General features: G+C 43.6%; 1 protein-coding gene across 1 annotated transcript; it reads left to right on the forward strand.

Moving 5' to 3' along the window:
- On the forward strand, nucleotides 1–4667 carry LOC117540936 (zinc finger and SCAN domain-containing protein 32-like). Its single transcript, XM_034207892.1, has 4 exons — nucleotides 1–356; nucleotides 615–676; nucleotides 3134–3227; nucleotides 3331–4667. The coding sequence occupies exons 1-4, from the start codon at nucleotides 149–151 to the stop codon at nucleotides 4308–4310; spliced, it is 1344 nt and encodes a 447-aa protein (XP_034063783.1). The 5' UTR covers nucleotides 1–148; the 3' UTR covers nucleotides 4311–4667.
- The last annotated feature ends 8303 nt before the right edge of the window (nucleotides 4668–12970 follow it).

The following is a 12970-nucleotide window of genomic DNA, read 5'->3' on the forward strand; positions in this document are numbered from 1 at the left end:
CACACGGAAGCAAAGCTCCAGCTAGCTAAAACAGAGGGATGTAACATCTTAGTGCGTCGGTTGTTTTCGCATTTTTTTATAAAAACCATTGCGTTTAAAGACGTATTTCTTATATTGTACCCTTACATATTACCTTACATGAATCAGCATGGCGACGTGCATTCCCTTTCAAACCCAGTTATCTTCTATAATGGAGGTTTTGGTGAAAGCAGCAGTGGCAGAAATATCCAAACTAGTCGATGACAAATGTGCATTTCTGCATCTGGAAATATCTCGAAAGCAAAACGAGAATGAGTTACTGAAGAGGAAATTACTGATGATGGAAAACAAGAGAGGTCAGCTGCAGCGGGGGTTTGGTGAGAGGCTCTATGACTAATAATGCTGCTAATTACTACTCCTGTAAACTCATGTATTATGCATATTAATGTAGTAGTGTACAACATGATACACGCTTTATGATACAGTAGGCTACAACTGAAGAGAAATAAGAACAAGGCTGTAGGATCGCTCTATCTTTTTACATTACTTACATTGTTGATATAATTTAATGCAAATCCTCCAAAATTGTTTTTCATTTGACTTTGTTTTAATGTATTTTTCTTTACCTACACCAGAAAACTACATGGACAGAGGAACTGATGTGCGGAGCTGTCCACATCCTACTGCAGATATCAAGGTCTGTGTTTTCATATTTCTTGTTTTTGTCAACATCAGTAATATCTGTGTAGATGTACATGAATCTCTGGGCCATAAGCCACCAGGGGCCCCAACAGCCCCCCGTTTTCCTATGTGGACAAATTAGTTATTGGTTGTATTTCAATACCTTGGAATAATAAGGGCACAGTTGCAATGTTTTGCCCGGGTCTACCAAGTAGGAGGCCCAGCATTGTTGTCTTATTTCACCTGAGCAGCACTGACACTGGTGTGGAACATGCTTATCATGAATAAAAGCGGCTCCAAACTATATGTGTAAATTAGCTAGGGCTGTGCAATTAATCGTATTTTAATCTCGATTTTGGTTTGCAACGATTACGAAAACAACGTAATCGAAATAAAACGATTATTATTATTTTTAATTATACTTAAAGTTCAGGGTAATCAACTGTTAAAAACATACTGTTCAATCTTTTTTTAAATGGATGTTTTCAAAGTAACATTTTTATAATCGTGATATCAATTATTGACCAACATAATCGTGATTATGATTGTTGCCATAATCGAGCAGCCCTAACATTAGCTCTGGCTCTCACCAGTGGGTTCACTTTCTAGCAGCATCAAGGAGCTACAAATACAATGTCCCAGAACTACTAACTGCCTGGTTAAATAAGTGATTAGCTGCTGAACATATGGGCGATATAAGCACCTAACGTGCAGATAATATCTTCAGTAATTGGTGTAGTGCAGAAAAGGAGATTATTGAATAATAATAATAATCACGGCTGAAAATAAATGCTCATAAGATGACAAGATACAGAAAAGCGCACAAGATACCAATATATATATATAGTGCAATAATAGAAACAAATAAATACAAGAAGTGCAAATATAAAAACCCTCAGTGTAAATACGTGTTAACAATGTACAGTTTAAAACAACAGTAAAAGCAGTGTCATGTTCCCTGAGGATTTGTATGTAGTATCCCAAGTAAATTAAGTTAGATAATGTTGAAGTGTGTCTGCTCCATTTATAAATAGTGTATAGTCCAACGTTTTCTAACATGTTCATCAAATCCATTTCATAAGGTTATTACATGTTGTGTTTACAGCTTAATTAATATGGGCTCAGAACAGTCTCATAATACACACGTGCACACAGAAGGATTCACACTTGTACTTCATGATCCGCAAAATGATTCACACTTGTGTTTTTCAATGCACACACAAATGTGTTTCGTTTCATATTCATGTAAATAAAATCCAAATATAGAAAAAAGTTTTACATATGTATTTTTGATCCTCATATTTGTTTTCCGTTTAAAACCGCTGCACCTGCAGACACAACCAGCTTTCTGTGCACGGATCGCTGTCCATTCGTGTGTGGGTTTTTTGAGACTCCCCTGTCTATCTATAGCCAATCAGATGTCTCCTAAATTCTAAGCCAATCACATGAGCGCGCCCCCACGAGGGTAGATTTCTTGTGTTCATGACGTAGCGCTTCATGTACGCATTTTGCGCTGTCCGGAGCTGACAGCTCTATGGAGCCTGCCTGCAGGCGCTAATCTCAGGACACCTGGCAATGCACGCAAATACAAGCCTTTATATTATTAAGGCGCCACTTCCCGAACCATTGATGAATGGTTGTGTACACAAAAACGGCAGGCAAAACCGTTTTAAATGTGTGTTTCCTGTATGGCGAATACAGCTGCTTTATTTATGTCTGTATGAAGTTGTTGTGAGTGTGGAGGGAGCAGCTACAGGTTAGCTTAGCCTAATCGAGCAGTGCACTACGAAGCCAGTGCTAGACAGTGAACTGTCAAGGGGGGGAGCCCCGCCGGTCATTATCGGCTCTTAATAGTTTGATCGGTGCTCTCTATAAAGGCCGATCAGGAGAGCTGGATCTGATCGATATGGACATAAACGCGAGTGAAGTGTAACCGGACGCGAGAGAGAGATCAGATCAGCTGCTGAGTCTGACGGAGACACGCAGCTCTGCATGATCACCTGATGCTCCGCCCTCTGTTTAGCGAGCTGACCGGACTGTGCAAAATGCGTATATGAAGTGTCATGAACGCAAGATATACCCTCGTGGGGGCGCGCTCATGTGATTGGCTTAGAATGAAGGAGACATCTGATTGACGATGGATAGAAAAAATTACAAGTACGAATCGGTGACCCACACATGAATGGACAGCGATCCGTGCACAGAAAGCGGTTTGTGTCTGCAGGTGCAGAGGTTTTAAACGGAAAACAAATATGTGAGGATCAAAAATACACATGTAAAACTTTTTTCTGTGTTTTGATTTTATTTACATGAATATGAAACGGAACACATTTGTGTGTGCATTGAAAAACACAAGTGTGGATCCTTTTGCGGATCATGAAATACAAGTGTGAATCCTTCTGTGTGCATGTGTGTATTATGAGACTGTTCTGAGCCCATACATTAAAGTTGAAGCCATCCTCTCTTTATCTAGTTTCCTGATATTGACGAAGCCACAGTTTCGTTCACGATTAAAGAAGAAAGTCCAGATGAGATGCTGTGGATCAGTGAATCTGCAAGGCTGATTGGTGAGTTAAAGAATTGGATTTTGTTAAAGAATTAAATCCAAAATTAATCATTAATGTTCACATTATTCACACAATCCCTCATGAGTTTTCCTTTCATTTGCAGGTTCTGCTGGTCAATACCGCCGTCCAGCTAACGCTCCAGAGAGCCAGCAGCTGGAGGAGGACCGTCACTTAAACCTCTCGGAGGGCGGCACAAGAAAATCATCAGAGTTCAGTGACTTGTATAACTCTGCAGCGCATGCAGGAGACATCAGTGGCCTTCAGTTCACGGTGAAGACGGAGAAGCAGGAGGACCGCTCAGGATTTAGTCAGGACGGGTGCCAGCATGGCGCAGCCAAGCAGACTCCACTTGCCGCTGACTTTTCCTTGGATGAGAGAGACTCCCAGCTCTGGTCCTCCATCATTGAAGGCGACGACATTGATGCAGGTTTCCCTGACTTTTCTAGTGTGGTAGAGGAATACTCCAACACCTTTCCAGACCATTCTGATGTGGGTTCGACCAAGGCTGCTAGCACTCAGAGGCCGTGTAATGGGATGTACAACAGTGAGTTTCAGAAGGATGGTCCACAGTCTTCCGGTTTTCAACCCAGACCTCAGGGAGGTCCGCAGAGAAACCCCTCACATCCGGATGAACACTCGGATAGGGAGAGTGCCGCCTCAGATAGACCGGTCGTAAGTCACTCTCACGTCCAAACAGGCAGCTTCCACCCTCCCTCCTCCCACAGGTCTTTCTCCGGATCGACTCGGGGATTCTCCTGCTCGCACTGCGGGAAGACCTTCGGCCGTCTGCACCAGTTCAAGCTGCACCAGCAAAGCCACAAGAGGAAGCGCACGTTCTGGTGCACGGTGTGTGGGAAGAGCTTCCAGTGCTCGTCCCACCTCAACATCCACCACCGGACACACACGGGCGAGAAGCCGTACGGCTGCGGTCAGTGTGGGAAGAGGTTCACGCAGCAGAGCAGCCTCAGGGTCCACCAGCGCACACACAGCGGGGAGCGGCCCTACAGCTGCTCGCTCTGCGGGAAGACATTCATCCTGATGCACCATTTGAAACGCCACAGAATCATCCACACATACAGCTGAGGTGGAGCCACGTATTGAGTGGTACAGGAATGAGACATTTTTGGTTCTCTCCACCTGTAATCAACGTTTTTTGATCGTATTTGGGGTTATATGGCTGAAATAAGGTCCGTGGTTAACACGAGCTAAAGAGATGTTCACGTTTTGTTCTACGACATAATATAAGTCAGATAACACCCAGCTGGTGAATGTCTGAAGCTTTTACGTGACTTAAAAACAGCAGGTGCTAACAAGCGGCTAATACCTCATTCACACCAACACAACTCCGGTTCAAGCTCCGTGCGAGAGCTTTTCAGGTTCAGGATCTTCGGTTTAGCTCTGGCTCTTTTCACACCGCCCAGAGTCCGACTGGTGCTGCGTCATTGCGTCATCGTTTGCGTCATGACGTAACCGTTTGCGTGCCTGCTTCATAAAGCCAAACCGTGCGGAAACCCCTCACAGCTCACACCGACAACAACAACAATGGCCGATTGTGCTCCAGCTTCCTCTGTACCTCTTCGGAAGACCAGATTCCCAGTAGGTAGCTGGTCTCTTCAGTGGACCACTGCTGCTTGTTACGTTTCTCCATCGTTGTGTACAAACTGGATAAAACGCGGGCTTTTTGTTGTTGTTCAGGAGTTGATCCCGCCCCTTTCCTCGCCTCGACGTAAGCGTGACGTATGTGGTGCTTTTGCTCTGGCCGGACAATTCTTTGGTGCTTGAAACGAACCGGATTCCGGAGCTAAGAGGCTGCTCCGCTGCGGTGTGAAGAGGAAAACCCGGTACTTTTCAAGCTCCAGCTCCGAACCGGCCCTGAAACACGGTTGGTGTGAATGAGGTATAAGTGAGACTGCTAACATCATGACGCCGGACATTAGCCACCTTTTGCTTAACGGTGGTGACTCGAAGTCATGGGACAGTGATGTAGTTCCTTTAGAGCTTAAAGTTAGCTCTTTATTTCTTGCAATTGCCTTTACACTTAAATAAAAAACAAATACATTAAAGTGGAGGTAATGTGCAGATTATCCTGCTGACCGAAAAGTGTAGGTATCATAAACGTGTGTTTGCCATAAACCTTTTTTTCGGCAATATTTCGAAACCCAATGTAAAAATTTGATTCTAAAACTTCCGGTTTGTTCTACAAAACTACGTCATCACTGCACCACGCTCAGCTGATGTTGCTCAGGTGAAATGAGACTGGAATGAACCCTAAAACCAAACCAAAAGTCAGTGAGCTTCTTTGGTTGGGATTTTAACTTCTGACATTGCTCACAGACTTTGTATATTAATGCATATTCTACTATGCAAAATCCTTCTGGATGGATTTTAAAGATGTTTGCTTGTTTTCTAAAATACTTATAATTATTAAAGTTGCACCCTCAAACAGAATTCAAGTCAATATTTCAAAGGCACCTGCAAAGCTAGAAATCCCAAAAAACTACATCTGAAATATAAAGTATATATAACATATATAAATAAACCTGCAGATTTCCTGTTGCAGTAACACGTGTACTGATCTGTTTGTCTTTTCTCCTCATGTAGAAATATGCCTTACTTCATCCAGCACTGAAACTGTAGAAGCACAACATGCTCAACGTCGGTCCATAAACTCTCCCCAGTGAAACCTGAGAACCTCTCAAGTTTTATGATTTGATGTAAAAAAAAAAAAAACCTGTCTATTGAACTGCATTTTCCATAAAACGTATCCTGAAAATGAATTACCCTTTGTTATGATTTATATATTTAAATCAGAAGCTGGATTTTCTTCACAGTTTTTCATTCTCAGGTAATTTTGTTCTTGTTTGCTATCATTCACTTTTAAAACCAGGGCTGAAACCAACAATTCTTGATTCAATTCTTAACCGTTTAAATAATTACTATTACTTTGTTGGTCTATTTGATGCCAAAAAGGAGTCAAGTTACAGTTTTCTAAGTTAAAGGTCCCATGTCATGGCCACTTCTACTGATCATAATTCCATTGTTGAGGTCTACTAAAATAGATTTACATTGTGCAATTTTCCAAACTCACATTGGTTTCTCATCTCTGTATAGTATGTGTATTCACTCTGTCCTACACGGCTTGTTGGAGCTCCTGCCCCCCCCCCCCCGTGAGCCCAGTGGCCGTCTGCGAGACAGCGAGACACAGCCTGAACACACACACACACCCGCAGCCTGGCTGGGAGTTTGTGTGTGTGCCCAGGCTGAGTTCCGCGGTGTCTCGCCGACCCCACACCAGTGAGCCAGCTCACAGTGTCCCGCTCCTCGTAGCAGCGAGCTTCGCAACGTCCCGCAGAGTGTGTGTGTGTGAGGAAGTCCGCGGATTGGTCCAAACGTAACGGCTCTGCGGACCAATCTGTGGAGCCGTTACGTCACTATACCCAAATACGTCACTATACCCAAGAAGTACACAATGGAAAAAGAGAAATCTCCAACGAGGCGTTCTGGGGCAGCATAGACAGGTATTTTCTGTGTTAGAGTTTTACTCGCTACAGGGTCTACTTTGAGGGTTGGTGACTGCAGACCGTTTACATGCATAAAAAGCTACATAACACACAAGAGGACGGGTAATAACTGTAAGGGAAACTTCTGTGTAGCAGCAATGCATTGGGAGTCACCGACTCAGGAAAGAGACACGGGAAGAGCAGGAGCTTTGATGTCAAACACTGATGGTTTATTTGGAGCTTCGGCCGGAGAATTCACATCACAAGTCACAGCAGCCACGATCTGACTGCACGGTAGAGTTGCCACGTCAATTCTGAAGAACTCTACCCCGGACCCATGTATTTAGCTAGTTCAGAGAGTATCATCAACATGCTGCATAACAAGATAAAATCATAACACATCTATCAGCTGATGCCAACAGGCAGGAACAGGGAGACAGAACACTGAGAGCACAGCAGCCAAGGTTACGAGGTGCATGTGCTCAGTCAGGACAGTTTGAAACTGATAAACTGGGTCAAAGTTATGGGCCTATCTTTTCATTTCATTTCATTCTCTCTACCCCTTTCCAAACATAACAAACTAATCTCTTCTCATCCTGCACCTGTCCGCCGTAACCTTTGTTCCCTCTCCCCCTCTACCTTTGCCTCATCGGTGCTCTCAGCCCTCCCTTCCTCTGACTCGTTCCAACTCCTACCTCCAAACTCTGCTGCAGAAACTCTCCTCTCTACTCTCTCATCCTCTCTGGACTCTCTCTGTCCTCTCACATCTCGGCAGGCTCGTCAGTCCCCTCCTGCTCCCTGGCTAAATGATGCACTGCGTGCTAATAGAACCGTCCTTCGGGCAGCAGAGCGGAAACGGTGGAAATCCAAACACCGTGACGACCTCCTAACCTATCAAGCTCTCCTCTCCTCTTTCTCTGCTTCGATCTCTCAGGCAAAAAGCACTTTCTTTCAAGATAAGATCCAATCTTCCTATTCCAATCCCAAAAAACTATTTTCCATCTTCTCCACCCTCTTGGACCCTCCCAAAGCCCCTTCCCCCTCTTCCCTTCTGTCAAGCGACTTTGTTAACCACTTTGAAAAAAAGGTTGATGATATTCGCTCTTCTTTTTCTGACTCACCTTTACTCACTGCTGGGTCACCAGACCCTCCTTTCACCCACACACTAACCTCCTTTTCCCCTCTCTCTCCAAGTGAGGTTCTTACCCTCATTACCTCTGCCCGCCCTACCACCTGTCCTCTGGACCCTATCCCTTCAAACCTCCTTCAGACTATCGCTCCTGATATTCTACCGTTTCTCACCCATTTCATCAACACTTCTCTAACTTCTGGTCACTTTCCAAACAGTCTCAAGGAGGCAAGAGTAAACCCTCTCCTAAAGAAACCTACTCTCAACCCATCTGATGTTATAAACTACAGGCCTGTCTCTCTCCTCCCGTTCCTGTCTAAAACACTTGAACGCGCTGTCTTTAAACAACTCTCCTGTTATCTCCATCAGAACAACCTTCTGGATCCGCACCAGTCTGGTTTCAAGGCAGGTCACTCCACAGAAACTGCCATCCTTGCTGTCACTGAGGAACTGCACACGGCTAAAGCAGCCTCCCTCTCCTCTGTCATCATCCTTGTGGACCTGTCTGCTGCATTCGACACGGTGAATCATCAGATCCTCCTTCGCACTCTCCAAGAACTTGGAGTTTCAGGCTCTGCACTTTCCCTCATCACCTCATACCTCAAAGACCGCACCTACAGGGTTACTTGGAGAGGGTCGGAGTCCGACCCTTGTCAATTAACTACAGGGGTCCCTCAGGGCTCTGTTCTTGGTCCCCTCCTCTTCTCCTTGTACACAAACTCGCTCGGATCTGTCATTAGCCCGCATGGTTTTTCATACCACTGCTACGCTGACGACACCCAATTAATTCTGTCCTTTCCCCGCTCAGAGACCCAGGTCGTCGCACGCATCTCTGCTTGTCTAGCTGACATCTCTCAGTGGATGTCTGCTCACCACCTCAAGCTCAACCTTGACAAGACTGAGCTGCTCTTCCTCCCGGGAAAAGATTGTCTCACTCTTGACCTGACAATCAACATCGGCACCTCTGTTGTTTCCCCGACTCAGACTGCAAGGAATCTGAGTGTGATCCTAGATAACAACCTGTCCTTCACTGCAAACATAACTGCTACAACCCGCTGCTGCAGATACACGCTTTACAACATCAGGAGGATACGTCCCCAGCTGACCCAGAAAGCGACGCAGGTTCTGGTCCAGGCTCTCGTCATCTCAAGCCTAGACTACTGCAACTCCCTCCTGGCTGGTCTACCTGCATGTGTCATCCGACCTCTGCAGCTCATCCAGAATGCAGCGGCTCGTCTGGTCTTCCACCTTCCTAAATGTTCCCACACCACTCCGCTCCCTTCACTGGCTTCCGGTAACTGCTAGAATCCACTTCAAGACAATGGTACTTGCGTACCATGCTGCGAATTGATCTGGCTCTTCCTACATCCAGGACATGGTTAAACCGTACACCCCAGCACGTGCACTCCGCTCTGCATCAACCAAACGGCTCGCTGCACCCTCGCTGCGAGGGGGACCCATGTTCCCATCAGCAGAAACACGTGGGTTTGCTATCCTGGCTCCAAGATGGTGGAATGAGCTCCCCATTGACATCAGGACAGCAGAAAGCTTACACACCTTCCGGCGCAGACTGAAAACTCATCTCTTTCGACTCCACTTCGAGCAATAGAATTATTAACAAAGCACTTATATACTAATAAAGGACTGGCTTACCTAAAGCCAGTTGAGTAGCACTTGAAATGTTTTTGCTCTATGAAACCTGATCTACTTTATGATTCTGTTTTCTTGAAGTTTGTATTTTGTTGGTCGAACGCACTTATTGTAAGTCGCTTTGGATAAAAGCGTCAGCTAAATGTAATGTAATGTAATCTTAAGATTGATCGCTTTTTTTATCGCGGCATAAAAGCCAAATATGTTAAAATATCAATGAAGGAAAATTAATCCTCAACGTTGGATCCAGGAAATGACTTGCGTTCCGCCTGATAAAAAACTTTAATTGATAAGAATTGTTTATGATTTATTCACTAGCAATTGACTTCATTGACTGACTGTTTCACCATTTCTCAATTTATATCTTCTGTGAAGCCTGTAGTTTTGTCACTTTGATCCATGAAATGACACCAGAGGGCAGTGTTAGCTATTCCTAAAAACATCACAGGGCAGAGAGGGAACTACAGCTGTCTGAACTGGAACTTCATACTTCTAAGTTCCCCTTTACTGCAAAGATAAAAGAAGCATCCTGACTGATCCTCAGACAGCCTTTACGATATTTACTGCCAAAAACACATTTTACAGTGCATCGATAACTACTGATTTCTTGCATGTTATCCTAAATTCCTTTAAAAAAATATACCTGTATGGCTTGGTAGTTACGCTTTTTTTTTCTTGCAACCAGTCGCTGGAGAATTTGGGTGTTAGTTTAAAGAGGCCCTTTCATGCTTTTGGGGTTTTCCCTTAGTGTGTGATCTAGCTTTTGTGCACGTTAATAATCTGCAAAGGCTAAAATCCCTGTTACCTACAGAGGGAGTTTCTCTCCCACACACTTCCCTATGTAACCCTCCCGCTAACCAATCAGAGCAGCCTGGCCTCTGGTTTCAGACGGAGGGTGAAAAGAGTTTCTGCAGCACATGAGAAAAATAAAGATCTTTTTGAACATTAAAGCAGAGAGACATGGCACAGTATGGCACAAAATACAAATATGACCATGAAAATGACAATGATAGGGCCCCTTTAATGTGTTGATGTTGAAGCCGGGGTAGGGATCATGCAGATGAGAGAACATCGTCTTCCTGTTTGGCCAAAGATTTTAAAAGTGCCAGCTTTGTAGGCCAGGATGCTCTGCTGGTTCATCTGCACACTATCTGTTTCTAATAGGAACATGTTGTGTCTTGTTCTAGCCCACGTGTCAGAGATACTTTTCATGTTCATGTGGTTTAATCTGTATTGCTTCATCTGGTGTTGACAGAGTGGCTCAGGTAGTTCGGTGCCAGAGGTGCTTCCTGTTTCATAGACGATTGAGGGTGTGACGGATGCACTGTAACCTTCTAGTGTAAAGAGTGTCAGTGCTAATATATACAGTACAGAGCTATTTCAAGGTGTTGGAGGAAGAAGTTGACGTCTGGAAATGAATGATTTCCCCTCATGAACACTGAGGGTTATTCTTTTGTTTTTAATTTCTTCTTCTTTACAAAATGAGTAGAAGCAGGAGGGCAGGAGTTTCTGCTCAGTCCACATACACAGTGTTTCTTTCCCCTTAGATGCCCGAGTGACTGGACCCTACACTCTTCCATAAGTGGGTCAAAAAGGACCCGTATGAGAATATGTGTTTTATTGCCATTTTTGTCATTTTGGTTAAGAAAAATCACTTGTGTAATATTTTGGTTCACACTAGAAATATTTTATATTTAATGTTTCACTATTTTGAATTTTTGAATTTTTTTTTACATTTTGAAAAAAAAACGAAATTCCGATTTTTTACCCACTTATGGAAGCTTGGGGTAGAAATACAAAAACTACAATTTCTTAAAATGTACATTTAAAATGTGAATGGCATGATATCCAAAACATGTTTTTTGAGGAATAGCTGGAATATGAAATGATAAAAAAATGTAACCACAAAGATACTTCAAGAAAACCACCTCACCGGGTCCAAAAAGACCCACTTATGCATCTAAGGGTTAAATGCAGTAGGTGTTAGTTTTAATAATAATTGTGTCAGGAAAACATACCTGCTCCATCCTCAATCATTTGGCAGATCAATGTGTTGTTAAAATACAGGACATACATGTTATATTGTATTCACGTTGGATACTTCCACACACGCATGTATCAGAAAGTGTACATTTATATTTATTGACTCACATTTTATCTCCCAAAGAGGTTAGACTTTATTGTCAGCCATACAAGCAACTTTGCAAACATACACTACCTCCTTCATCACACATAACTTTGTGTATGTTTAAACACACCTATTAACTCAAGTATAGTGTGTAGACATAAATCTAACCTGGAGAACCAGAAGGGGAACTCGTTGATGTATTGATAGCGTGATGTGTTCTAACTTTACGTACCGCCTGTTTCTGCGGCACTGCTTCAGTACGCTTTGTGCAAACACCTGGACCTGCTGCAGGCAGACGGACAGCTCAAATAATTCTCATGACCTTGTATGGCCATAAACACGGGTGACTGAGCGTAATGGAAAATGTCTTTTTAGAGGAGGAGGAGGAGGAGGAGGAGGAGGAGGAGGAGGAATGGGATCTAGGAAGTAGAAATGTTTTGGGTTAGATAGAATGTGGGAACATAGATTAGATTGTTATGTGAATCGAGTGGACAAGAGAAGAAAAATGAGGGTAAACATGGCTGATGAGGTGATGGGCAAACAGACAATAAAAATGTCATCCATCATGATGGGGTTATCTCTCACAGCTGTGGACTCCACCTGGATTTATCTGGTAGCGTTCTTACTCTCTGAAGCTTACATTGAGGTTGTGCTTTAAAGGCAGACACTGTTAAGAGACAGATAGGTGGTGTTTGTTCTTTCTTACTGTAGATAATGACCAAACATTCATTATGAAGTTTTAAAGAGGACATATTATGTTCAGGTTCATATCAGTATGTAGTGTCCCTCTAAACATGACATGACATGCCTCCATGCTTTAATGTTCAAAAAGCTCTTTATTGTTCTCATACTGCCTGAGCTGCAGCACCTCTTTTCACCCTCTGTCTGAAACCAGAGCCCAGTCTGCTCTGATTGGTTAGCTGGCCGGCTTCTGTTGTGATTGGTCAACCGCTTAGAGATGTCCCGCCCCTTAGCCACGTACAATGTGTTGGAGCGCTAGCCAATAAAGGTGCAAGTCTTACATAGTGATGTCAGCATGTCATGGAAGTAAACAAAGGAGTCTAATGGCGGTGTTTCAGGTACGGGGGGCAATAGGGCCTCTTTAATCATAGAGTATGCGTAAAACAGCTGACAGTATCGGGACACTCGTGCTTCTTGTTGGTCTTTGGCTGTTTCTGATGTTTTTGACAAGGTCCAATTAGTTTGTGGGTTATTTCATGAAACAAACTATTCATTTCATAAAATAGAGTAAAATGAAATATGTGTTTGTTATTAGATTTGACACTTCTCAGTAAGACAGGGCTTAGGTTCTCCTGTGAGTTTAGTTTCGCTTTAC

This window comes from Gymnodraco acuticeps, unplaced genomic scaffold (assembly GCF_902827175.1).
Source record: "Gymnodraco acuticeps unplaced genomic scaffold, fGymAcu1.1, whole genome shotgun sequence".
In the NCBI taxonomy this organism is placed as follows: Eukaryota; Metazoa; Chordata; class Actinopteri; order Perciformes; family Bathydraconidae; genus Gymnodraco; species Gymnodraco acuticeps.

Excerpts from the sequence above, each read along its gene's own strand:
- LOC117540936 (XM_034207892.1), top strand. The coding sequence starts at position 149 with ATGGCGACGTGCATTCCCTTTCAAACCCAGTTATCTTCTATAATGGAG. Across the intron at positions 677-3,133 it reads ATCCTACTGCAGATATCAAG|TTTCCTGATATTGACGAAGC; the intron begins GTCTGTGTTTTC and ends CTCTTTATCTAG. Across the intron at positions 3,228-3,330 it reads TGAATCTGCAAGGCTGATTG|GTTCTGCTGGTCAATACCGC; the intron begins GTGAGTTAAAGA and ends TTTCATTTGCAG.